At 39.8% G+C, this 27,348-nt stretch overlaps 1 protein-coding gene across 4 annotated transcripts; it reads left to right on the top strand.

Moving 5' to 3' along the window:
* The first annotated feature begins 3,977 nt into the window (after window positions 1-3,977).
* On the top strand, window positions 3,978-11,382 carry LOC149158398 (putative glutamate carboxypeptidase LAMP1). 4 transcript variants are annotated; one of them, XM_089436202.1, is made up of 12 exons: window positions 3,978-5,330; window positions 7,525-7,592; window positions 7,781-7,862; window positions 7,954-8,046; window positions 8,555-8,707; window positions 8,811-8,885; window positions 9,388-9,475; window positions 9,576-9,659; window positions 9,898-9,986; window positions 10,321-10,449; window positions 10,549-10,671; window positions 10,774-11,382. In XM_089436202.1, the coding sequence occupies exons 1-12, from the start codon at window positions 4,281-4,283 to the stop codon at window positions 10,963-10,965; spliced, it is 2,226 nt and encodes a 741-aa protein (XP_089292328.1). In that variant the 5' UTR covers window positions 3,978-4,280; the 3' UTR covers window positions 10,966-11,382. The 4 variants fall into 4 exon arrangements, with proteins under 4 accessions (XP_089292328.1, XP_089292329.1, XP_089292330.1 ...); XM_089436203.1 differs by having other exon boundaries at window positions 9,436-9,475; XM_089436204.1 differs by lacking the exon at window positions 9,576-9,659.
* The last annotated feature ends 15,966 nt before the right edge of the window (window positions 11,383-27,348 follow it).

Below are 27,348 nucleotides of genomic sequence, written 5' to 3' on the forward strand. Positions count from 1 at the left end.
ACCTTCATTTTCATGACTGCCATTCCTGAACCTTGTGTCGTCAGTCAAATTCCGTCTCCAAAATCATTACACTCATTTTGTGTCATTGATGTGGGATACATCAAGGCCCTCCTGCGACGAGTCGCTTCTTGTCAATATCAACACATTATCCAAGAAGTTGACTTAGAAACACCCTTCCAATACCTTGAGGCTTGCATACATCAATGGCAGGTTTCTCGCTTCCGGTGATAGGTTGACATCAATGGTCTTCGACCAAAATACTTTATATGGTGTTCGACATCAAAATATCCATTCATACCATGCAGAATGTACTGCAGTACCTTGAGGATCATTATCATTATCGGTGATTTCTTTCGCATCTATTAACAACTTACATCATCAGCTGGTAATCAGGCGATGCCTTCCCATGTTCGACTTTAGATCACATATTCACATGGTTTTACTCGTGCTTGAGCGAACGATTGAACGAGATAGAATACCCCGGATCTAGTTTCATCCATCTGGGCTGTGATTTCAGGAGTACTAACTCACATGTACAATGGCTTTACATTGATGGTCATTCCGGTCATGGGTCTATATCTGTAGACAATTGTTTGTGTACATGTAATGAAAGTTTATATGCTAAGCATGGGTATGCCTTCCCTCATCAATTCATCAAAAAATCAAAAAATCATGATATATCTATTGTAATTGATCCAGGTCACCTTCGACTTTGAAACCTCCTCATCACATCATAAAGCATTTCATTCGACATTAACATTTTTTTTGACTTCATGCTTTAGGGGGCCGCTATTACAGATCCATTTGGGCACATCACTCCCATCATCTAAATCAGTGTTTTAGGTCTCATCAAACCCTAATTTCAGTTGCTACATGCCCTAAATAAATCACGCTTTTGAATGCCTCCTTCCCAGACAGTTTCATGACTTGAAGACGTCCTGAAAAGACCTCTAAAGGGACCAGCACAGGTAGGCCCATGTAAGGGTGTGCTGCAGAGTAGTTGAGTCCATGCCAGGGTGCTCTGCAGAGCACTTAGGCCCTCTTTCACCTGCGCTAGGCAAGATTGAGTGAAATTCACATAGGGTTTGGGGAATATTCTTATCTCTTGGAGTCATCTAGAAGTTTCCCTCACTTATCAACTCCTATGAGCTCGAAAATGGATGAGGAATGAGTTAAGATGCATCCTATCCTCTCATCCCTTCCTCCATGGAACTAATTCTAAGTATGGAAGGCCATTCAATACCCCCATTTATGACATAACCTCCTTCATCTTCCTATAAATTGAACACTCATCTAAGTGATCAAGGGGTTGGACTATGTTGAATTGTAAGGAGATAATGTTGCTATGAGAATTGACTTTGAGACAAGTATTGTTATGCTACAAGTTTGTCATGCTTTTGATGTGATGTGGATGGGATCCAAGCTGGAGGAGTGACTTCGAATCAGACTTGATGGTTGTAATTCCTTCTTCTATTCAATAAAGTATTTGAACCTTTTTCCCATATGCTTATCTTGTTATATGATGCTTATATGTGTGAATGTATCTGATTCCATTTACTTGTATTCAATAGATCTTTTGCTTTGATCAGTTATTTGTCTTCTGTTGATGTTTACAGGTACTTCTCAAGCGTGTTAAGTACGGGAAGGAGCGACAGGATCGATACAAAGGAGACAAGAGGAAAGCGGAACTACAAGTAGGTCTTCTCATCTTCTTTGTCTTATCTATTGCTTATAAGAAAAGGCTAAAGTGCTTTAAACTATTGTTCTAGATATGGCTACTTATCTAGGGAATTAGTATTTATCCATAGATACCAAATTCTCCAAAACAAACCTCTCACCTTGAGATTCAATTCTCTTGCTCATCCGTTACGTTCTTCCACAAGTTTTTCTTACATCACCTCCTCAACTACTGCAAGAGGGGTAGGAGTTTTATCCTTCCCTCGAACCACCTATACCCAAGAATTGATGTGTGTCTCTGTTTCTTGTTTGAAGGTGGCTTGTTGGGATCAGATTTCTTCTTGCTTTCTTTTAATGTCAAGAATTTATGCATGCAATGCACCATTTGGAGGATGGAGAATTTCCTGCTCTTTAGTTTCATGTAACATATTCTTAAGGGATAAATTATCCCCCTCCACATCTGAAATTCTGGTAGAGAGGGTGTGTATTTCTGAATGGAGCTGCTTGTTTTCAATTTCAAGAAATTCCATTTTTCACAACATTTGCTTTACCAACGTTGTCCAGACTAAGAAATCGAACTCCGGACTAACTACCACTTGCTCTCGTTGGTTTTCAACAACTGATAATTTAACAAGGCTAAACATGTCATCTTGGAAAAACTCATCTTGTTGCACGGATCCAATCCTTGGATTTGGAAGCCATTCTTTTGTCTTTGTTTGTTCCCGAGAAGTAAAATTCATCAAAGGATTTAGAGAAAACCCGTCTACCACCATCTTGGTATTAGTCACTGTCAAATTTAGTGGGCAGATTCTGTCAAACACGTGACGTGCATCCTCAAGCTGTCTATTATGTTTCAGTAATCTGCCCTGCTCCTCACTGCTGCTCTGTTGTTGCTATCCACTGCCTGCTCAGGGAACTCTGCATGTTGTTGCCTGCCTGCTATCCGTTGCCTCTATCTGCTATGCTATCCGCTGCCCTGTCTACTATCTCACTGCCCCGAAATTCCACTTCAGCCTTTGAACGCATCCACAGTCTTGGTCTATTATAACTTCGCATGTATTTAGAGCTCAGTTACGGGAATCGTACTTACTTCCGACACTATGGCTAAGCAGGTGTTGCCTTAGAAGAGAACTCCTCATGTAAAACACAAATGACGTCTGTTACATGTTACTGCAGGGTTCCGAACTGTTGAGAAAAGGAGTTGTTGGGTGATACTTGACTGTCATTCCTGTTTGGTACAAATACTATGAGCTTCCTCCTTCAAATGCCATTATCACGAGTTTCTTTGAAGAAGTCGCCGCAAAACATTTAGTCAAAAAATATCACACATCAAAACGCCTAGTTTTACAAATTTTATACTTTATGAGAGATTTTTCGGCGTAAATCACAAGATATTTCATTTGTCGACACGTTTCGAACCAGCTAGTGTGGTTCATCGTCAGGACAAGTTGAATGAGCAGATCAGGCTTTTCATGTTAAATAGATAGAGCAGAAACTCCAACAACAGAAATTTTATACTCTAGTTCTATTTGATAATAATATCAATTTGCACCTTTGATTGAAAAAAAAAGTTTAAATATTTAATGGAAAGTAGATGGCACCCTCCAACGACAGAAATTTTATACTCTAGTTCTATTTGATGATAATATCAATTTGCACCTTTGATTGGAAAAAAAAAAGTTTAAATATTTAATGGAAAGTAGATGGCACCCATGGTTATTGTAGGTCCTACGTTAAAGGATAGATTTTCACAAATTCTAAAAAAATAATGGCAATTGGATATGATGGGCATGTGATGGGCATGTGGTATAATGTAATATTATTTTTTTTATAGTATATTTTATTATCTAAAAGTAAATTGTTTGTGAAATATATAATAGTTGATGACAAGGATATTTTAAAGGTATTTTTGTGTGCAAGTTCTTTATTCAAAATTTAGCAACTAAAAAAATTAGTAAAGTTAATTTTAAATAATTATTGAACTTAAAGTATTATTTTTTCAATAAATATTTACCTGAAATATATTTTATAATTTAAATTTTTTTAAACATTTTATTTTTTAATAAATATTAATAATTTTTAAATATATATTTTTTTAAATTGTTCTATTTTTCAATAAATATTTAACAAATAAAAAAATAAAAAATTATTTATGGTCTAAATATTTTAAACATACATTATTAGAATAGAGAATAAACCTATAATTAACTTATTCATATGTTGCTACCCATTGGCTTATTCAACATGACACTTACCATTTGACCCACGAATGGATGTACCATAGAGTTGACATGGTGCTTACTATGAGCCGTAATGAATCTAGAATAGAATCCTGTATCTACTGATGGATCTAGCATAGGATCCTGTATTTACCGTCGAGTTGCATACTGGAGTATTTCCATGACGAGTTCTCACAGAAACAGAGACAGTCGTCAATTGAATATGCGTGTGGGGTTACGGGTGTACTGGATAGTAGGCAACCTCTATCGTTTTTGTAAACATCAACTGGCCGTCTTGTGTTAATACAGGATGAATTGGGCATTTCAGTTGGGCACTTGGTGAGCAGAAAAAGCAGAGTAGCGTTATTCAGAAGCAAGTTATCAATGGGATTATGGAAGTATTCACTACGGGAAGAGCCTCTTCTTGTTCAGGATTCCAATCCATCTTCATCCAGATGGACTCTGCACCGTTCCAAGCTGTTCTGCGGGATATATACCGCCTTTCTCCTTGCTGCAGCCATGCTCGTCCCCTTCAGTACTCGAATACTCGAAATACCCATCAAGGCCAAGACCACCATCAGCGCCGAGGACTATCACAGACTGTTCTTGAAGATGGGATGCAACGACACCATAGCTCAACATCTCAAGGTCATCACCCAAGAACCCCATGTGGCCGGCACCCCTGAAAACTTTGCCACAGCAGACTATGTTCTCTCCACTTTTCAGAATTCTGGTCTGGATGCTCATTACACAGATTATGAAGTTCTGCTGACTTATCCTCTGTCAAGGTCTTTATCCCTCACATTACCGCAGGGGGAGGTCATCCAGCTAAAACTGAAGGAGCAGGAAATAGAAAGCGATCCTTCCACCAAAAACGCCAAAGTCATTCCAACCTTTCATTCTTACTCTCCATCCGCAGACATTTCTGCAGAAGTGGTGTTTGTCAACTATGGCAGAGAAGAGGACTACTCCACTCTCAGAGACATGGGATTGGATGCTAAAGGTGCCATTGTTATCGCAAAATATGGAAAAAGTTTCAGAGGAGATATCGTAGAGATTGCTGCAGGAGCTGGAGCAGTTGGAGTTATGATATATTCTGATCCTCGAGACTATGGAGGGAACAGAACACAAGGATACTATCCAGACTCTAGATGGTTACCTCCATCTGGAGTTCAACGAGGTTCTATTTATCAAGAAATTGGGGATCCTCTAACGCCCGGTTGGCCCAGTCTCCCTGATTCAGAACGCTTATCAGTAGATGATCCCAGGACTAAACTGCCTACGATTCCATCGATTCCAATATCAGCGGAGGATGCCACAACCATAATGAAGTCGCTTGGTGGCCCTGTTGCTCCTGCTGATTGGCATGGTGCTCTGGACTTGCCTGCATATCGCCTTGGTGGGGGACCAAGCATTCTCAATCTTCATTACAAGGTAAGCATGCCCATCTTTATTCCATCTAACCCTGCATCCCTTCTGTAGCCCCAAAATCATACATCTTAGTTTTCTAAAATAAGGATTTTACGGAACTTCATGCTTCAAACCCCCTAAAAAGACACGATGAATCCTCCCAATTGGAAGATCTTGCTTCTGTTTCAAACCAGGGGGCAGAGGACAAGCACTACCCCATTTTTGTCCGAGGATTGAATTTGAAACTGCTGGGAAGAGTTGCTCAAACCGCATCTCCTTAAAAACTAGCTTCTGTTTCAAATATTTTTTTCCTGCACAGAAAGAACCCAAATTTTAGCCGGGAATGCACCAATATGATTTTTCCAGACAGAAAGCTACCAAATATAATAATCTCTTACCAATTTACTGCTGGATAGCAGCCCAACCAACAATTCTGTTTCAAAATCAGTCCTTAATTTTAAGGAGAAAGCCATCCAATTTTGTTTATTTTATTTATTCTTGGTCCTGTTCTCTATCCTATTTATTACAAGTTTTATGTGTCTTTGATGATGGTGGAGTATCTAAACTCTACACAGTTTGCATTAATAACACACAATCATTTTTTTTTAATCTGGATCGAAACCACCTAGTCCTCATTTCTATTTATTCATTACAAGCTTTATGTGTCCTTGATGATGGATGGAATGTTCACTTTTGAAAACTCTACACAATTTGCATCGATAACACAAAATCAAAATTATTTTTCCTGGATTGAAACCACCCAATTTTTCCTTGACATTGAAATCAAGATTAATTTTCTAAATTGCTTACCCAAATTTTGGCAACGATTGAAATTGAAAATTTTGAGAGGAGTGGCCTTAAGGTAGAACAGATGAGTTGGCTAAGAAGTACCAAATATAATAAACTCTTACCAATCTAATGCTAGATAGCAGCCCAACTAACTCTTTAATTTATAAGAAACATTTATTAGAATGGTAATATATAATTGAAGTTAACAATTGAAACTAAGAACTGAATTCTTAACAGTTGAATCTAAAGGCGTGATTTACTCTCTAAAAAGTTAAAATTTTTAGGGTTTAATTAGATAACAATTTAAAATTTTTGAAATTTTTATAGTAATATTATCAGACATTTATTTTTGAAATTTTTAGAGTAATATTATCAAACAATTATAATTGCCATTTTCAGGAATATTAAAATTTGTTAAATTTTATACTTCAAAATAAGTATGTATCTATCATTTATATTTGCCATTTTCAGGGATATTAAAATTTGTCAAATTTTATACCTCAAAATAAGTATGTTTCTGTCAATTTTTCCATGATTTCCAACGCCCTTGCTCAGAACTGCTAACATCCTGGAGGAGCCTATTGAATCCAATACCATGTTGAAAAGTGGATAAACTAAGAATTAAACATAGTACTTGCTCTTACTCTATCACTGACTTATATGCGCCTTTCATCATTTCTTTTAACAATTCATCTAATTTAAAGGTGTGGATAGCTAGCGTCCTGTAACACTGAAAGTACAATATTACGCTATAGTTTCATTGAGGAGCTTCCTATTTTTCTAAAAAGTGGTGTGGATAGCTAGCTTTCTGTTACACAGAAAGCATAATACTAGGCTCTGCTTATATAGACGGGCTTCGTATTATTCTGAAAACTTTCTGAGAAAGATTTCGGACTAGCAAGGCTGCAAAAGACATTACTTTGGCGGTATGAAGAAAAAGAAAACCGCACAAGGCCAGCAAAATTCGACGACCGGAATAAGAGAAAAGACAGTGAGATTATCAGAATCTCCGAAGTAGGAGGAGATGATTAGAATTTTCATGCGATATAAATTCCATTACTCATGAAAGGCTCGGCTATTTGCTTCCATGAGACTGCCTTCTCCAAACAAGATTTAGAGCTTAGACCCCCTCAACGGAACCATTAGTTTAGGACATATGTAGTGATATGTGCATATTTCATAACCAGTTAGAAGCATGGTGTTTAGCACTCTCTTTAAGTACATTTTATATTTGGGTGAGAAGCTATGAAATCTATACTTATTTTTCTTTAATCGAAATCTTACATTCTGGTGATTTTAGATCAAATTCACACTGTATAACAGCTGTCTTTCATCTCATGTAATGTTTGTTGCAATTAATCTGAGTATCTTTTGTAGTTCTGATACAAGGCAGAGATCCTTACATATTGATGTTTGATTGTAATTTCAGTCAAATCATACCATTGCCCCAATTCGAGATGTATTTGGACTCATAAAAGGTTCGGAGGAGCCTAACAGGTATAGATCACCTTCTGGGACTTTAACTTCATGAGTGTATCAATGCATGTCCATTCATGGAGCGTATTTTAACGCTGAAACAATGGTTAATATCATCTAACTCCTGTTGCAAGTCTTCACTAAATATATTACAGCTTGAAATACTGTAGCTATTGATATAAGAAAAAGATATCTTTGGTGATAAGCAGGTATGTTTTGCTGGGTAACCACCGCGATGCATGGACTTTTGGTGCCTGTGACCCGAATAGCGGAACTGCAACCCTTCTGGAAGTCTGAATCATTGCTAGCTTAATCCCCCTTCTTTTCTAACCTATTTCTATTCGTAAAGATATCCAAGTTAACCACTCTCTGTCTTGTTCAGATATCTCAGAGACTAGGGAAGTTGCTAAAACAGGGTTGGCAGCCAAAGAGAAGTATACTATTGTGTAACTGGGATGCAGAGGAATACGCATTGGTAAGAACTTGTATTTACTTTATGAAGAGTGGAGGAATATGATGTTCTGGCAATCGGTATTTCATCCCAAGTATGTTCTGGGGCTCTGTTTTTGACGGTTATCTGATCCATGAATAAATATGGTAGTTTAGATTAAGATAGAGGAGGTATGTGTTAAGGATATCCATTTGGGATTCCAAAAATATAATTATATCTACTCATTGTACCAAGAGAAAGAGTCTATATCGATGGGTAAGTTTAACTAGTCTCTAGTATTAGTAATATTACTACTACTAAATATTTGTTTAATTATGGATTAGCTGTAGGTGTCCTGTTCCCTTTACTCTTTTAAATTCCCCACAAAGTTCACATTGAAAATATATATATAGATATATATATATCCAGATTAATCCAAAAAAGTTCTGAAAATTTTATTACTTTTCTCTTTCTATGTTAAATAAATGTGATTAACACAAAACTTAGAATCTTTCTGAGATATATGCTATTTATCAACAAATAAAAATTGCAGATTGGATCCACGGAATGGGTGGAGCAGAACTATGATTTACTGTTCTCATCAGCCGTGGCATATCTCAATGTTGATGAGGCTGTCAAGGGCCCGGGGTTTAAGCTTCAATCAACACCCCAACTTGACGATTTTATTCAGGATATAGCTAAAGAGGTCAGTTGGATATTTTATTCAAGTGGGTCTATTCTACTTTCTACTGTCAGTAAAATACTGATCGTTATACTTTGAATTGATTAATAAACTCTGATTTGCAAAGGTGGAAGATCCAGACAATCCTGGAAAGACAATCTATGAATCATGGGCTTCTTCCAGCCAAGATTCCCGTCCTCCTGTAAGTGTTCATGTTTTGTTTCATTACCTTATCCTTCAATTAATGATAGGATAAGTAAGATTACATCTCACTGGTTTTAAATTAATATGATTAACCTGTTCTGATTAATCTTGGCTTCTTCCAGCCAAGATTCTCATCCTTCTGTAAGTCCTCATGTTTTGTTTCTTGACTTTATGCTTCAATTAATGATAAGGATAAGTAAGATTACATCTCATTGGTTTTAAATTAATATGATTAATCTGATTCCTATCAGAAGGAAATTTGGCAAATATTAAGTACCACACAATAAGTCAATGATTAGTTTTGGTTTACTCTCTTTTCACACAATAAATCAATGATTAGTTTTGGTTTACTCTCTTTTCGGTCAAATTGAATATCACATTATTCTCATAGGATTTGACTACATGGTGCTTAATATTTGCCCATAAAAATCGGGTATTGCTTTAAATTGCCATTAAAAATTGGGTATTGCTGTAAAAAGCTTACTAAATTTCCATCTCAGATTGAAAGGTTAGGTGGAGGGGGATCCGATTATGCCCCATTTGTGCAGCATGCCGGAATTCCAGGCACTGACTTCACCTTTGGAGAAGGTAAAGAAATCACAGTCATAGAATACAGGAAATTGAAATTAAATACAAATAGAGAGATCAACAAGTTATTGTACTTATTTCTACAATGTATTGATGATAGACTTTCCGGCCTATCATTCTCTGTATGATGATTACATGTGGATGGCAAAATATGGCGACCCGCATTTTCATAGGCATGTTGCACGTAAGTACATTGTCAACGTTCCATACATTGCCCTCTGGCAAGGAATATCAGCCATGCACAAGTTGTGTGGATCCAAAGGCTTACAGGTTGCGCTAACATACAGCCCACAGCACAACCTGTAAAGTCTTAGTATCTGTGCAATTTGTTCATGGCAGACATCCCTGGCCCCTTTGAAGATGGTCGGAGAGTTAAATTTAATGATTATAATCAAACATTTGATTTTCTACCTATTGTCCAGTGGGAGCAATGTGGGGTCTAACAGCGCTCAAGCTAGCGGATGCAAAGGTTCTCCCTTTCAACTATACAACGTATGCCGACAATCTGCAGGTAGGAAAGATGTTGGATTAGTTTAAATGAGGACTTTGTCTTTTTTATAAACAAATATATTAAAAACCCAGCAAAAATTCATGTTAAGTTTTTCATTTTAAATAAATAAAATCTAAACCTAACATAAATTCATCTGCTGTTCTGAACATAAATGGCAGCAAAGTGTTTGTTAACTCTTTTCTAATTGATAGCAGAAAGTTTTGTTCAGTCTAATTCTAATTGATACCATATGCTATAAATCAACTGCTTATACTTGGCAAATTAGTATCAGAAGATCCAAATTTTGAAAATCCATTGAAAATTCTTTGACATGTTTGGCCTGTAATTGGGACAGTTGTATGTGGATACATTAGAATCACAGTTAAGCTCTGCCGATGCACCTTCCTTCGTGTCCACAAATCCATTGCATAAATCCATTGCTGAGCTCAGAAAAGCTGCGTTGCAGATTAAGAAAAAAGCACAGGTTTGGTTTCTTCTTCAAAACCCCTGCAAAAGATATAAAGGCTTTTAAATTTTTGGATGGTAATTGATTAGGTACAACTTTATAATGCTGTAAATTCAGGAACTGGAGGCTCTTGAGGATGAAAGTGCAGAGCTGAGGAGCTTGAATGACCATCTTGTAATGGCAGAGCGTGCATTTACAGACGCAGATGGGCTGCCTGGGTCGCCTTGGTATAAGCACTTGGTAAAGGACATATGCTCAAAATATATGATTGCTGTGTTTGTGATGTTTCTTAAATGCAAGGTTATTAAAACAGAGTTGCGCATATGTTTGGCTCGCATGCAGGTATATGGGCCGTCTAAAATCAACAAGTATGGGACAACAGCGTTTCCTGGTATAAGTGACTTGCTTGCGCTTGTAGCAGGTGATGAGGCCAATCACAGTGGTGATGGGTGGGCTGGTGTACAGCACCAAATATGGAGGGTGTCAAGAGCAATCAGCCGTGTAGCTCTGGTCATTCATGGGGAGCTCAGTTGATTTGGTCATTTTCAACCTGTTATGAGTTGAGTCTCTATTCAAAATGTTCCCAGGGGGGTAAACAAAGGCAATGGCACATGAGATGCCATAAGGCCAGTGGGATTGATACCATAAGGCCCATCATCATGTTAGCTTAGGAACTAACAAAATGAGAGTAAAACTACGTATCTCTGGTTTTCGATAAATCATCAGGTTAGATGGGGCACTGGGGCAAACAAGATCAGAGTAAAAGTATGTCTCTAGTTTTCCTTATGTATGGTTTAGTACGTCATAAACAAGAAAGCTATTAAAATTGTAATCAGCATATTATAAAAGGTTACAATAATTAGAATCAAGCTAACGATCTTGTGTTGTCATTTTGTAATATCCCAGCATTATCATCATAAATATATTGCCTTTGTTTTGCCCGACAACCAACCATCACACTATTAATCTATGATGGAGAGAGATTTTTACATATGCAAAACAATTATTATGGTTGCAACTGACTTGCGTAAATTATTTCTCACAAAAAAGATCCCCTACTATCTAACATTTTCATAACTCCTTTGCAATTTATCCATATATGTTTTAACACTTATTTTACTTATTTTATTGTGTAATCATACTTTTGTGGGGAAGTTTTAGTACATTTTCATAACTCCGTTGCACTTTATACATGTATGTTTTAAAACTTACTTTATTTTTTAATCATCTTTTTGTGTGGAAGTTTTAGTGCATTAATCAGCACACCCATTCCTTTCACACAACTCTTTTCACTCACACTCCATGTTTTATTACTTAGTCAACATTACCCCTATTAAGATTTATTATTAATATTTCTCATATCATTTATATCTTAAGTTTTTTTGGTGTTATTTTGACATATCTTTTTACGACACATTACAACTAGCTTCGCAGTGAGTTGGACATATTCCAAGATGGCATTTGGAGTATATTCTAACTTGTGTTGGCATTATTTTGGCATATCTTCCCACAGCACATGGCAATTAGATGGCATTTGGAGGGCATTGATTGGACAATGATGACTAGGCAAATTACTTTTATTATTAATATATCTTATATTATTTATATCCTGTGGTCTTTTGACGTTATTTTGGCATATCTTCCCACGACACATGGCCACTAGCTTCAGAGCTAGTTAGACATATTCCAAGATGGAATTTGGAGTATATCCTAACTTCGATTGGCATTATTTTGGCATATCTTCCCACGACACATGGCAACACATGGCAACTAGCCTTTTATTATTAATATTTCTCATATCATTTATATCCTAAGTTCTTTTGGCATTATTTTGGCATATCTTCCCACGACACATGGCAACTAGCTTCACAGCTAGTTGTACATATTCCAAGATGGCATTTGGAGTATATCCTAGCTTCATAGCTAGTTGGACATATTCCAAGTTGACATTTGGAGTATATCCTAACTTTTGTTGTCATTGGACATATTCCAAGATGGCATTGATTGGACAATGATGATTGGGCAAACAAAGGACAATCATTTACACTACTACACAAATTTCCATGACTATCTATGCTTAATACATGAATAATGTTGGGAAAGTTATCTTTATAAATATTTGAAGTATATTATCACTATGCATGTGGGATTAAAAGATGGATTCATAAATAAAAAGCCTAAGATCAACAATTGACAATTCACTTCATGCAGATCAATGGTGGCTAAGTCAAAAACTTTAGGAGGCCATAACTTGAGTTCTTGATGTCCTATTTGGGCAAACAAGAGCTCGAAGCATGAAGAACACATTGGTAGTAGAGGGTAAAATTATAATTATCAGATTAGAAAATTAAAAGAATAGTTGTGACCAATTTTGGGCCTATCACTAAATTACGTTTGAAATTTATTTATAAAAAGGGAAATCTGGAATATCCAAAGTGATTCCCATTACGGAAGATGGATTCCCAACTTCATATCTTAAAAAAGGATGTTTATTCAATTAACACAAATAGGAAAAATCTAATAGTCAAGTATTTGCAAAGATGAAAAAAAGATTATAAAAGGGGAAAATCACAATAAGAAAGTCGTTATTATGGAGAGAGGATTCATTCCACATGTCATCCTTTTGCAAGCTTGTAGGTGTCCTTTATCTTGTTTTGGAGTAATTCACTTTCTTTCTCCTCAATCTTTGATCATCTAGCTTTATGAATTATCTTATATTTTTGTAATGTGGATCCCTTCTTTTTCTTCCTAGTAACCTTATATTATTTCGTTCATGGGAGCCCAATCACAATCCCTTAGGGAGGAACATCTTTACTTTAATGCTTAAGTATCAAGATTTTGTAAAGTTATTTAGGCACTTACTTTATTCGAAACTTAAAGTTTGTAAAATTATTCTTGGACTCTCGTAGAGAGCTAGTTTCAAGCATGCATGTCATTTGTGGTTTCGATACTTTTAAACGAGCAATGAAATCTTGTGAATGTTCTCCTATGACTCTTTATTACTTTTGAATGAATGGAATCATTTTAGAGTTCTTTGGATATCTAGACCATTTCTCTACTTTTTGTCTATTAATTTTCTTCAAAGTGTGTTCCTCATCATGTACGAATGGATGTGTATCATGGAAGGAATTGTCAAATCTTATTTATTTATGATATTATTATTTCAGTTCCATTTTAAAACATTAGGTCCACTCATAGGTGAATGTGCTAAATGATGATATTTTTATGCTTTGAGTTCTTTTGAATACCTGAGTGAATGAAAAGTGGAATACCATCTATATAAAACCACAGAGGGAACCTAACAAGGCTCTGGGAGGTTGAATCTTTTCCTTGACCAGAAAAGACATCAACATTTTTGGAGACCATAGTGGGGAGTGATTCATTTTCAAGAAATCTAATGCTTTCTTTTAAAGATCAAAATTATTGAAAAAGTAAAAGTTCTTTGAAAAAATATTTGGTAGGTCTCTAGCCACATAGTTGAAAATGAATTAGGTTATTTAAAACCTTGTCCAAAGAACATTAGATTTCCTTGAAGATTATGGAAATAAAAATATAGATATGATATGGTGATTTCTTGAACACTGAGAACCATCCACTATTTGGAAGAATGGGCCCATTGACAACTCCATTATTGAAGATTTTGGTTTTAAAGAAATATGCCTCAATGACTCCACTAAAAAGTTCCCATAATTGAATGAATATCTATATGGTAACTTCAGTGAAGAGTTTTTCCCATGTTGCAATAATAATCTACCTTCCTCACCAGGCCCATCAATATTCTTTCAAGCTACATTAAAAAGAGAAAGTCCCCCAAAAAGAAAACTAGTGTATATAAGTCCCCTCAATTTGCAAGGAAAGAATCATCCCTTGTCGAATATTTCCATGGACAAGTTTTCCACATTCTTTGGAGAAACGTTAGAGGATGTGGAAAATCATTTGTTTAAGTTTGATAGTGCCTATAATATTTATAATGTGTGGGAAAATGTTGTTTGCAAATTGTTTGCCTTTACTCTACAAGGAGATGCTCGTGAATGGTTTTATTCATTGTTGTTTGGATCCATCAATCCCTGGGAAGTATTAGAAGATTTATTTATTGAGAAATATTTCTCAAGGAAAGGCCCATATTCTCTTTTCTTGAAGATGGTTGAAATCCAGATGAATGAATAAACAATTAAATATTTTAATTTTAGATTTATGAAAGTTCTTCATGAGATTCCTCAAGAAATGTTTCCAAACAATTTCATCATTTTTAACTGCGATGAAAATGTTTAAATTAAAAAGAGTTAATGCCACTAGCTCAAGTCACTGAAGAAAATATTCATGAAAGTAGGGTTAATCTCTTAAACTTTCCAATATGGTTTCAAGAAAATAAAAACTGGAAATTTAGAGGAAAATTTTGATAAAAGATATGAAAATTTCTCTACATCAGATTGTGTTCCTAAAGTTGAAAGTGATAACTGCGATGTCTTAATTACGCAATTCCAAGAGACAAGGTCACTGCTTGAGGGCTGAGACTGCGCAATGCGTAGTTCAGGAGGGCTGGATGAGGCTAGGTTGCTGGGAATTTTCCGAAATTTGGCTAAGTGTGGGACTGAAGAGATTGTTGTGAATAGTGATATGACTTGACTGTGATCACACACTTGAAACACTTTGACGACACAACAAAATAGATTATTTGAAACACGTTAACAACATATTTCCCTCAATGCGACAACTTTGCGATGACTTTACAACAAGTGCAACACTAAAGGTACACTTTGTGACGACCGTGACGACACTTGTGCGACAGTGCTTAAAACTTTGGGAATGAGTGTGAATGATGTTTACATGGTTAGACAAACTCATTCACACAAAGATAACCCCTTGAAACCACCAGAACAATCATACATACATTGTGTGACAACTAACATGTGAAAAGACGACAATTGCTAAAGTGTGAACGACTCTTGTGATATGTGAACGATAATGAAAGTAACACATGCCAGAGAAAAGAATCATGAAAAAATAACTAATTAAAGTGAAATCAAGCGAAAACGATTGCCGAAAACATGAAAATGACACTCACGAAAACAAAGGTGCGTGGGAGTGATAGTTTGCAAAACTCACCAAAATGCAAGTACAAATGCAACTAGAACGTGAGAAATTTTCATTGTTAGTACGCATTGAATATTGACTTGAACATTGCACTGGCACAGTCTTGATGGAGCGTGTTATTCTTGTCTAAGCTTGCGTAATAGAATGCGTTAATGCACTTGTTACAAACTAAGCATGTGTGAGCAAGTGACTTTGACACTTCCTGTAAGGTCCTCGGGTGTATGACGCGTTTGGGTGTTGGGCAAACCGGGCGCGGGCGCAGGTATGCAACGAGTCGGAGCGCACGACGGGCATGTGTGGGCGAACGACGAGTTGGAGCACATGACGGGCACGCGTGGGTGAACTGGCGAGCTGAGGCACATGACGGGCACGCGCGGGTGGACAGGCGAGTTGGAGCACACGAAAGAAATGCGACGAAAGACTTGCGACGAAACCTGCGTGCCAAATGAATTGCGATGGGAAGTTTTACCCAGTTGGAGCGTTTGATGATGCGCTTGAGGGCCGACTCACATGGAGGGCGGGCCGACTTAAAGTTGGGCATTAAACGATGGCCAAGGGGTGTGCAAACGTTGGTTGGGTGGTTGGCTGGGCAGCCCCACCCACATGTTACGAAGTGTATATAAAGGATGCGTTTGGGAGGCATTCGAACAACGAACTCAACACAACAACTTCGCACAAGGTAGTGCGCAGTCTAGTGCGCAGTTTGGACAAGGAGAAGAGCGCATAGGTCATGCGCTTAAGACTTGGTTAAGTGCACGGAGATAGCTCGCACTTGGAGTTGGGCGAAGGCGTTGGGCAAGGTGTTCCCATGGGTCGGTTGATGCGTGCACGACGATCGTGCAAGTGCCCGTTTGTGCCAAGTCTTGACGTCGGTGTCTTGGTGGCTCGGGTGAGCGCCCGCCCATTGTGCAAGGTGTGCACGAAGGTGAACAGAGGTTTGCCTTGATTGTAAAATTGGCTAAGTATGAAACTTGAATTTCCAAGTATACTTGTAAAAGTTTGTAATATTGAAGATTGAATAATAAATATATTTCGGGCAGACTCATTGTTCAGGGAGTTGCCCTTCCCTTTATACTGTGAAATTATGTTCTTGTTATAATTGCTGTTGATAATGAATGGGTATGGGTGTTCATTGGTATAAAGGATAAACATAATAATACTTGGTTTCAAAACACAAACTAAGTAGGATAAAGTGAATTAGGCATAGTCCACGAACATAAGTATTGGTGAAAAGAAAGTGTTCGGTGGTGCCGCACCTCGCTAAGAGCGGTTGGAAGACTACCGCTGGCTTGGGGGCGTGACAGATGGTATCAGAGCTCGGTTGGAGCTGGTGATTGAAGCTGATTCAGGGTTGAAGAAGCTTGACAATTGGTGATTGAGCAGGGTTGCTCATGACGAAGTGCAGGTGTGGATACACTTGGAAATTGGTGAATAGGTACTTGCAGGTGAAGGAAGCTGTTTCACATACAAGTGGAACAAGAGCTGGTTCATGTTTACAAGGAACCTAGTAAATATGGAGAAGGCTGAAAAGGAAAAGATGGTGGATGAACCTATGATAGGTGAATCTAGCCATGATGCAGTTGAAGTCTTCCGGTACAAAGTGTTGGAAAAAATGGGTCGATGGAGTTCTAACTGGGTTTCGATGAAGGCTGAGAACATGAAGATTCGGGAAAGTTGTTCGAAACTAAGAAGGGAACTTGAAGAACTCAAGAACCAATGCAGAAGTACGACAGATGTTGAACTCAAGGAACTCGATGAGGAGATCCGACAAAGTGGTCTTGGTCTTCAAGAGCTTTTGAATGAAAGAGCCCGGTTGAGGAAGAAAAGTGCCATGGTGGAAGCCGAAATCAAGCAAGTTGAGGAGGAGCTAAAGAAGAAGCTTCTTGGTAAGAAGGTTGTTGTAATTGAGCAGGAAGAGCTTGACTACATTGATAGGTTGGGAACTCACTACCGAGACAATCCAGAGGATATCCTGAAATTTAGTTCTGTGAACTTCGTCAGTGGACACTTGGTTGGTGCACTTGAGCAGAATGTGATGGAGGATAGGCTTGAAGGAAGTCAAGATGGACGAGGATCAAGTTGCTTAGAAGAGCCAAGCAAGGAGGTGAAGTACCTTAGGAGGAAAGTCAAAATGGAGCATGAGCCAATTGACACTTCTGAGGCCGAATTATTGAAGAGGGTTGCTGATGTGAGACACAAGATAAAGCCGACAGAAGGAGGTGAATCCTTGAAGCTGATTTTTGTGCAGGTAACCGTCAAGGGTAAGAGGTTTGCAGCTTTGGTGGATACGGGAGCTACTCATAGCTTCTTAACCAGGAGAGCAGTAAAGTCTTTTGGGAAGAAAGCAAAGATGGAGAGGGAATGGAGTGCTTTCAAAGCAGTCAACTCTACCATGAAAGTTGTTGATGGTGTGATGGAGAAAACTTAGGTAAGAGTGGGATCGTGGTTTGGAAAGTTGGACTTGAGGATTGTGGACATGGATGATCATTCTATGGTGCTGGGGCAAGATTTTATGAGGCTTGCACAAGCCATACCAATGGTGGACCGGGACATTCTCTTGATCACAGCTGAAGGAAGAACCATGATGGTTCCGATGAATAGAAGGAGTTGCTTGGGGTATAGACCAAGGATGGCTTCTATGACTTTGTATCCCAAAGATCCGAATGTGAAGCATGAGGATGTGGAGCAAAGAGGACTTGGGAGTGTGACTCAAACAATGAAGGAAAGGAAGTTGATTGACTTCGTTGGAAGAGCTGGGAAGAAGGATGATGGAAGTGAGAGGGATATCTCACGAACATGGAGACACTTGATAGGAGCATCTTCTATTGATGATCTTCACAATGGAGTTGCAAATGAAGGGAATCCGAGTATTACTTCAGAGGCAGTGGTTGATGAGGATTATGGAGGTAGAGATCCTACTGGCATAGTGGACTTTTGCAGGTATGTATGGGCATATATGACTTTCAGTTGACAAAAGACAAGCTAGGTGAGCTTGGATGTACATGTGAGGAGATTGAGGTTGTGAACAGATACTTGAGGACACAACATCAATCTGACACATGGGTGGATGAGAGTCAGGGAGGGAACTTCTTGTCCCTCCTTTCTCTATAAACAACGTTGGAGAGAGGTTGGTGTGGAGGCCTTGGTAGGGAGGAACCACATCAACTTTGCAAGGGGCCTTGGGAGAAGGATTCTTTATGACAGATTGCAGACTTGGATGTAGATGGCCAGATGTTGGGATGGAGTCTACATGGGTTGGACATCATGGACAACTAGAGTCGTGGACATCAGGTTGGAGACATGGAGCATGACAGTTATGCAGGGACATTACGCAAGAGCATGTGTAGAGGTGTCATTCATGGAAATTCTATGGGGAGTTCCGAAGCAAAGGATGTTGTGCAGATGCTGTTATGACATGGAGACGTATGAGCTAGTGGAGAGGTTGTACACTCTTGTGCAACAAGACCATGGCTTGAACATGTTGTAGATGGGATGGAGTTTCCATGGACCTAAACATGGGAGTTGGATAGATTCTTGATGAGTCCGAGATGTAGCAGAAGTTAGGGAAAGGCTTGTGGTGGCATAAGGATGTGCATTCTTGTGATTTGGGCGTATGGTTGGATTGATCACCCAACTAGTTCGTGTCATGAGGGGTACCAATGTGCAAAGAGATGTTGCTGTCGAGTCGACATGTTGGCACACATGTGCTGGCATCTGATGGGAGACTACATGGAGGGAGGACACATGACGAGCTTGGTGACAGATGGTTGCTAAGGCGAGACATGGTGGAAATAGAGTTCTACATATGTTGCAAGGATGTTTGTAGTATGTGGAGCAGTTGACATCATGGATATTGTTGATCTTGGTGGATGGCTACCAGGATGATATGTTGTCGAGGACAACAACGATTTCAGGTAGAGGAGGATGTAAGGTCCTCAGGTGTGTGACGCATTTGGGCGCCAGGTAGACCGGGCGTGGGCGCGGCTATGCGATGAGCCGGAGCGCACGACGGGCGCGCGCGGGCGAACGGTGAGTTGGAGCACACGACGGGCGCGCGGGGGTGAACAGGCGAGTTGAGGCACACGACGAACACGCGCGGGTGGACAGGCGAGTTGGAGCACATGACAGAAATGCGAGGAAAGACTTGCGACAAAACCTACGTGCCAAATGAATTGCGATGGGAAGTTATACCCGATTGGAGCGTTTGATGATGTGCTTGAGGGCCCACTCACATGGAAGGCGGGCCGACTTAAAGTTGGGCATTAAAACGATGGCCAAGGGGTGTGCAAACGTTGGTTGGGTGGTCGGCTGGGTAGCCCCACCCACATGTTATGAAGTGTATATAAAGGATGCTTTTGGGAGGCATTCGAACAACGAACTCAACACAGCAACTTCGCACAAGGTAGTGCGCAGTTTGGACAAGGAGAAGAGCGCATAGCTCATGCGCTTAAGAATTGGTTAATTGCATGGAGATAGCTCACACTTCGAGTTGGGCGAAGGCGTTAGGCAAGGTGTGCCCGTGGGTCGGTTGAGGTGTGTACGACGATCGTGCAAGTGCCCGTTTGTGCCAAGTCTTGGCGTGGGTGTCTTGGTGGCTCGGGTGAGCGCCCGCCCATCGTGCAAGGTGTTCACGAAGGTGAACAGAGGTTTGCCTTGATTGTAAAGTTGGCTAAGTATGAAACTTGGATTTCCAAGTATACTTGTAAAAGTTTGTAATATTGAAGATTGAATAATACATATATTTCAGGCAGACTCATTGTTCAGGGAGTTGCCCTTCCCTTTATACTGTGCAATTGTGTTCTTGTTATAATTGTTGTTGATAATGAATGGGTATGGTTGTTCATTGGTATAAAGGATAAACATAATAATACTTGGTTGCAAAACACAAACTAAGTAGGAGAAAGTGAATTAGGCGTAGTCCACGAACATAAGTATTGGTGAAAAGAAAGTGTTCGGTGGTGCCGCACCTCGCTAAGAGCGGTTGGAAGACTACTGCCGGCTTGGGGGCGTGACACTTCCAATCCAAGCAGGGAGCTCAAGAGCATCAGCTGACCAAGAAGTGACTATTGAACAACCGGTCACAAGATCCACAGTAGGCTCCAAAATTCGAGTGTACGCAAAATTTGGGGGGTGTTTGTCATATTGACAACACCAGTGAACAACGACTTCCAAAAGTTAGAGCTATACTTTGGTCTCTATCTGAGATGACTACTTTAGGTACCCCATGTAACATTAAAATGTCCTTCATAAACACCTTTTCTACCTATGTAGCCTTGAAAGTCGACTATTTTGGCATAAAATGTGCAGTCTTTGTCAATCTTTCCACTACCACCATTATGGCATCATGCTACTTCTAGGTCCATGGAAATCCGATGATAAAATCAAAAGTAATCACCTCCCATTTCCATTCTGGTACGTGTAAAGCTTTTAGCAATCCCGTAGGGTTTTGATGTTAAACTTTAACCAATTGACATTCATGACATTTGGTCAAATACTTTGCCACCTCCTTCTTCATTCCTGGCCAGACGAATTCCTTCCTCAAGGATTTGATCATTTTCCAGTAGCTATGATGGCTTGTATAAGTCTACCATGATATTCATCCATAATAGTTCATTTAATTTCCTCCTAATCAAGTATATACAAACTCCCTTTAAAATTCAGTAATCCCTTGTCATTAATAGCATACTCCTCCCACTTTTGCAGATTTTTTCCCTTTTCTAGATTTTCATATGTCATTTTAAATTTTATATCTGCCTTGGTAGCTTCTTTAATTAAACTCCACAGATATGTCTCATTTTGACTGACAATGATTTAATTTACATGTTTTAAACTTTGGCTGAAGGCATCCACCACTTTTGGGCGTAGGATCCCCCAAGGGTAGTTTTGTGGCTAAAAGCCTATATTTTGGTCCAATTTTGTAAATTCAAATGTAAAGACTCTGCATTTTGTGGTCGCGGAGTGTGTAGATGTTAAAGAGTCATAGGGTTGTTCGCCCTTATTTTGGAAATGTAATGTTTGCTATAGAAGATCTACCCATTGTCCACGGACCATGGGATTGTATAAATATAACTAAGCTCTAAGTAGTTAGAGGAAGGGAATCAAGCAATAATGATCGAACATGTATGAGAGATATCTCTGAAGTAGAAGTCTAAGTTTTGGGTCGTAGCATAGGTAGAGGCTCTATAGCTGAGTGCACAAAGGCCTAGAAGTCCACAGCTGAGTGTGCGGACCCTTGCAACTAAGTTCACAGGGAGGGTTGAGTCTGTAATTGTACGAAAGTATCAATAAAGAGAAGTATTCTACAATTTATGTGTCTTTATTTCCTGTTTATGCATCTGGTTATGTTTGGGTATGAATTTCACTTATAATGCTTATATGATGCACAAATATATGCATTTGTGTTGGTTAAGTGACCGCAAGTAAGAACATCTATTTATGCGAAGTTAACTAAGATCTGTAATAAGACAAGTAAGATACTTACCGTAGTTTGGGAAATATCACAGTCCACTGCCCTAGCAGCACGAAAGTATATCAGCCCCAGGTTAGGTCTATGCAAAAGACGATTGTATCCTTTTGCGAAGGTACTGAAGGGTGGAACAGAGGGCTAAGCAACTTGCATGTACACAAGTATAGCCGGGATAAACCGACATCACAACCATCTCAAGGGCACAGAAACTTGGTTCCAGCATCCCTCCATACTGCTTCGGGTGAGACTTCAGTCCACGCTCTGCAGGATGATGCCGAAAGGGCAAGTAATGTAGGGATTTGTTTGCCTAACTAACGTTGAACCTAGGTCAGGCCCCCACAAGCCAACAAATGGTTCCATTGCCGGGACCAGAATCTACATAAGAGATGTGTGATGTCGTATCACTGGAATCCAACTAAGAAAGAAGTCGAAGGTTGGTTGGACAGAAGGATTCACGAGTTCGCGACACAAGAAAACATAAACCCGCAACTGTCAAAAGAACAATGGTTAGATTGATACCTTTATATAGAGATCCATGAAATATTTTTTGCCTCCTTTCCTACTGAGCTATATGAGTGGATCACGAAGCTAGCAGATAGCCAAGGAAGGTGGAAACTTGATGATCCTATTGTGTGGACCCTAGCGCTAGTGCGAAGGTTGGAAGCATCAGAGGATAAGATCGCTCGCACTGTCGATCGTTGGCTAGATCGCATCATAGGAGGATTTGTGACTGAATTTGCGGTCGACGCCTCAGTCAGTTATAGTGAGGCAGAGCGACGCTTTTTCAAAGGACCGCAAGGTAAGTACGTAAAATATTTGAATACTTGGATTAATATTTTATTGTGCGAAAAACGGGTTATGTTTCTACCTTGATGTTCAGGGCTACGCGAAGTAGAAGATTTTATAGAAATGAAGGAAATAAAGGTCCAGAGCATAGACCCTTGATTTCACCTTCGCGAGGGGATGAAGAAGGGATTGCTACGATCTCTCCGTGAAGTGCTATTCAGTTGATAAAACAAGGATTCCTGCGAATACCACCTCCACCCACACCACCACCGACTTCACTGCCATCACCTCTAACTTCACCCGTACCACCTCCACCTCCACCGCGATTCAGTATGGAAAACACAGTGAAGTTGATTTTGTTCAAAGGCTTGGGAAATGATGACCTGGACCAATTCTGGTTCATTGTGAGGGCTGTATTGGAAGCTCAAGGTGTTAAAGATGACCATATAAAGAAAGCGACACTGGGTAGCGCTCTACAGGATCGCACACTAACCTAGTATATTAATTACTCGAACGATAACCTGAATGCTAGAGAAGCAGACGTCCAAGCAACACCAAATAGGGAATTTAACAGGCCTAAATCTAAAGTGCAGTCGATTGTGGGATTCAAAAAGATCACAATGCAACCAGGCAAGATGCCTTGGGAGCTAGATCAGAGGCTGAAATGTACAATTTGCGAAGCCAACATGAATTTGACAAATGGACAGCATCGCGAGTGGTTTGTGGCTTCGCTACTACCAAACTTAAGGAGTGCATTGTCGCAGCAAAAGATAACCACTCAGACAGAGGCCTTGGAGATTTACATGAGATTACATGAGACTCCAATGAAGGATACTAATCTAGGAGTCCAGTAGATCCATGGCGCAGCTAAAAAATTTGTGCCTTGAGATGCAAAGTTTGAAGCAGGATAGGACGATTCGGCCAGAGGTATGCGAAGAGGTATGGTGTTTGAAATGCAAGAGTTGGGGTCATGACAAAGACCACTACCCAGTCTTCAAAAATTACCTTGCAAGAGGAGGACTGATGCCTTTAAGTCCGAAAGCCCAAGCAGGACCTAGCATGACACTTGCTTTATGGTGCGCTATCTGTCAGGTAGCCGAAAAACATACCACGGATAACTATCACTTGCTACAAAAGTATGTGCAAGCACCACAACAATTGTTCTCTAACTTTTGTAGGTCGGTAGGACATGATAAGCGTACTTTCAGGAGCTATGAATTGATGATGGATAGAACTCCTGCCTACAAGGTTTAGGTTGAAATGTAGCCCCTTGACCAGAATGCAGGGATGGCATGGACAGGATTTCAGGGGCATGGATGAGTTCGAGGTGGAGGAGGACCTGGTAGAGGTTGTGGATAGTTGATTTGCTACAATTGTGGAGGACCGGAACACTATGCCTACGATTTCACTAATCCAACGCACCCGTTGTGCAGGTATTGCATGTTGTCTGATCATGAAACAAAAGATTGTCCTACGCTGATAGCTAGGATACGTGACAAAGGGCGCTACTGCCTCCCTTGACTTAAAACCTACAGATGATGAGGTCTAAGCTGCACGAGGAAGATCCAAACATAAATATAGTGCAACGGAGTGGAATCACGACAAGAGATGACAAAGGGAAACAACTAGAAGATAGTACATGGGTTCGCAAAGCCTCGACAAAAGAGGTTGAGTTTGATTTGGAGCACGCTCGTGAAGCATTCATGGAAGCTAAGAAGAGCTTCGTTGAGGCTTCCATTTCAGGAAGCAAGGATAAACCGGAGCTGGAAATGGACCCCTCTACGCTCACAACATTCCTGGAAACCTATATGAAGTTACTACGTGACAGTAAGGCTATAAAAGGGCTACAAGAACTCATTAATAGATTCACTAGAACCGTGCCAGGTGAACCGCGCGTAGTGTGAAAGATTGGCAAGCATAAGACAAGGACGGGACGAGAGATGAGAGTAACCCCGCAAATGGGAGAGTATGAAATGGATCAAGTCATTTTGGACCTAGGGTCAGATGTGAATGTCCTACCAAAGCAGGATTGGGAGCGAATGGGGCGACCTGTGCTACAATGGTCTCTGATTTAGCTAAGGATGGTGAATCAACAGAAAATCCTACCCATGGGGCGACTACAAGGAGTGACTGTGGATATTGAGGGAGCGAGCGCGCTGATAGATTTTGAAGTAATAGAGATTTTTGATGACAACAATCCATACCCTATGCTCCTGGGAATTGACTGGGCCACTGATATGAATGGGGTAATCAATCTGAAGAAGCGAAAGATGATCTTTGAGAAGAAATCACTGTGCGTAATAATACCCCTGGATCCTGCTGAAGGATCGCGCTATACGAAACCGATCCGCGATTATGAGAGTGATGATGATCTGGACTGCATCTATAAGATAACAACGTGAGACAAATACTGGGTGAATCCCATAGTGGATGGATGGATTACGTGGGATCATGAGAGTTCCTGCACTTCATATTTCGACAAAGAAATAGAGCACTGGCAGAATCGGTTACACGAAGTAACTATGTTGAATTGCAACATGATGACCTGGTCACTGCGTTGTGTGTCGTCAGAGGTAAGAAATATACCTACTTATGATGGTCTAAATGAGGTAGATACCTTTTTGGATGTGTTTGAAAGGGAAGTGCAGGAAAAGTAACGCTTCCAGGCCTTGGACTGGGTACCGCGCGCTACGCCTGCAAGATGGTGGGGTACGCACAAAGGAAGGTTTGATGATTGGTGCGAATGTAGGAGGATGATGAGAGAACGATTTGGGAAACCTAAGATGTGACTAACAGACAAGTATGATGGATAGGATGATCCGTGTGTGCATCTAGCCAAATGAACACAGGCCTATGGAGTAAAGCCACAACCTGAGTGGGTGCACCTGTTCTGTCATACCCTAGATGTTATCCCGATGAATTGGTATATAGAAACAAAGCTCCACCATGGGACAGGTGAATGGGATATCCTGCGCAAAGGATTCATGATGGAATTCAGTTTTTAGGATGGATTCGACAGTATTGATGAAGCACTACAAGAGGTGAAAACAACCATCTTTAGGATATCGCAGGATCCTTTAGACTTGATTCAGCGTGAATGGGATACTCAGTTGAGTCACGCACTGGACTGTTATAATGTAACTACTAAAGAGGATGACAAAGACCCGCGAAAGATTAACATTCTAGAAACAGAAGGCCACCGTGAGTTTCAAGGACCATAGATTGAGAACCCTGATATAACCGTGCCAATGAGAACTAAATAGGTGAACATTGGTATGGAGGCAGAACCCAAATTCATGAAAATTGGTGATTACTAGGACGACGTGATGGTGGATAAGGTCGTTGAATTACTCCACAAATATCAGGACTTATTCCCTACCAATTTTATGGATCTGAAAGGAATAATTGGAGATCTAGGAGTGATGAAGATCACGCTAAAGCCCGATGCGAAGCTAGTTAAGCAGAGGCCTTACTGTCTAAATCCAAAATGCAAGGAGAAGGTCTGCTTAGAGCTAGATAAAATGCTAGGCACTAGCATCATTGAGCCTGTGGAAGAGTCTGATTGGGTAAGCCCAATGGTGGTACAAGAGAAGAAGCAGAAAGATGAGATAAGGATATGCGTGGATCTCAGAAAACTGAATGATGCTCATGTGCATGATCCTTTCCCAACTCCATTCACAGATGAAGTGTTGGACAATGTAGGTGGTTAGGAAGAATATTCTTTCACTGATGGGTTCTCTGTGATCCGGATTTAAACAGGAACGCAATAAAATACAGAGATAACCATAAAGACAAATATGCAGTGGAAATAATACTTCATTTCATTACTGTAAAATACTGAAATATGTTTACAAATGGAAATTGAAATAACCCATCTAGGGCGATGGTAGCTTATCTCTGAGAAGAGATGTGTCGGCTACATGCCTCTAAACTGTTCTCCAAAAAAATGTCTTACAATGAGGCTCGAGGGCCTATTTATTTTTGAGAAACAATGGAAAACCCTTCACATTCCAAAACCTAACCCTAGAAGATGAAACGCAAAATTGTGGGCCCCGTTTTTGGGTAAGTTGGTACATCAACTTCCCAGGGTCGCGAATTGGTCATACTATCTCCGTTTGACGTGCATGATAGCCCGTTGGAAAGATCTCTCCGAGGACTACGACAGAAAAGATGAATTTTAAACAAAAAAATCGCTGGCAGTGGATTTCCCAAAAAACTTCATTTAGGGCCTCAAAACGGCTCCCGAAGTTTAGAACCCGAAAAACTGCTAAAAATAGTAAACTGTGCTATAATTAACGAAACAGAAAAACTGAAAGAGACAGTTGTGGGGGTCCAAATGGGATAGGTGGGTGGCCACCAACGTCCACCTGGATCACTCTGGATACCACCAAATCAAAATCACGTCGGAGGATAGGAGCAAGACAACCTTTGCGACTAAGTGGGGTTGCTTTCAATATACTGTAATGCCATATGGATTGAGGAATGTGCTTGCTATCTTTCAGCGCGTGGTTGTTGCGGCATTCAATGAATTTATTCATAAGTTTCTGGAGGTCTATTTTGATTACTGGACT

This window comes from Pinus tabuliformis, chromosome 5_2 (assembly GCF_031772625.1).
Source record: "Pinus tabuliformis cultivar Carrire ecotype Pingquan chromosome 5_2, CPIR1, whole genome shotgun sequence".
NCBI classification, from domain to species: domain Eukaryota; kingdom Viridiplantae; phylum Streptophyta; class Pinopsida; order Pinales; family Pinaceae; genus Pinus; species Pinus tabuliformis.

Excerpts from the sequence above, each read along its gene's own strand:
- LOC149158398 (XM_089436202.1), top strand. The coding sequence starts at position 4,281 with ATGGGATTATGGAAGTATTCACTACGGGAAGAGCCTCTTCTTGTTCAG. Across the intron at positions 9,987-10,320 it reads CGTATGCCGACAATCTGCAG|TTGTATGTGGATACATTAGA; the intron begins GTAGGAAAGATG and ends TAATTGGGACAG. Across the intron at positions 10,672-10,773 it reads CGCCTTGGTATAAGCACTTG|GTATATGGGCCGTCTAAAAT; the intron begins GTAAAGGACATA and ends GCTCGCATGCAG.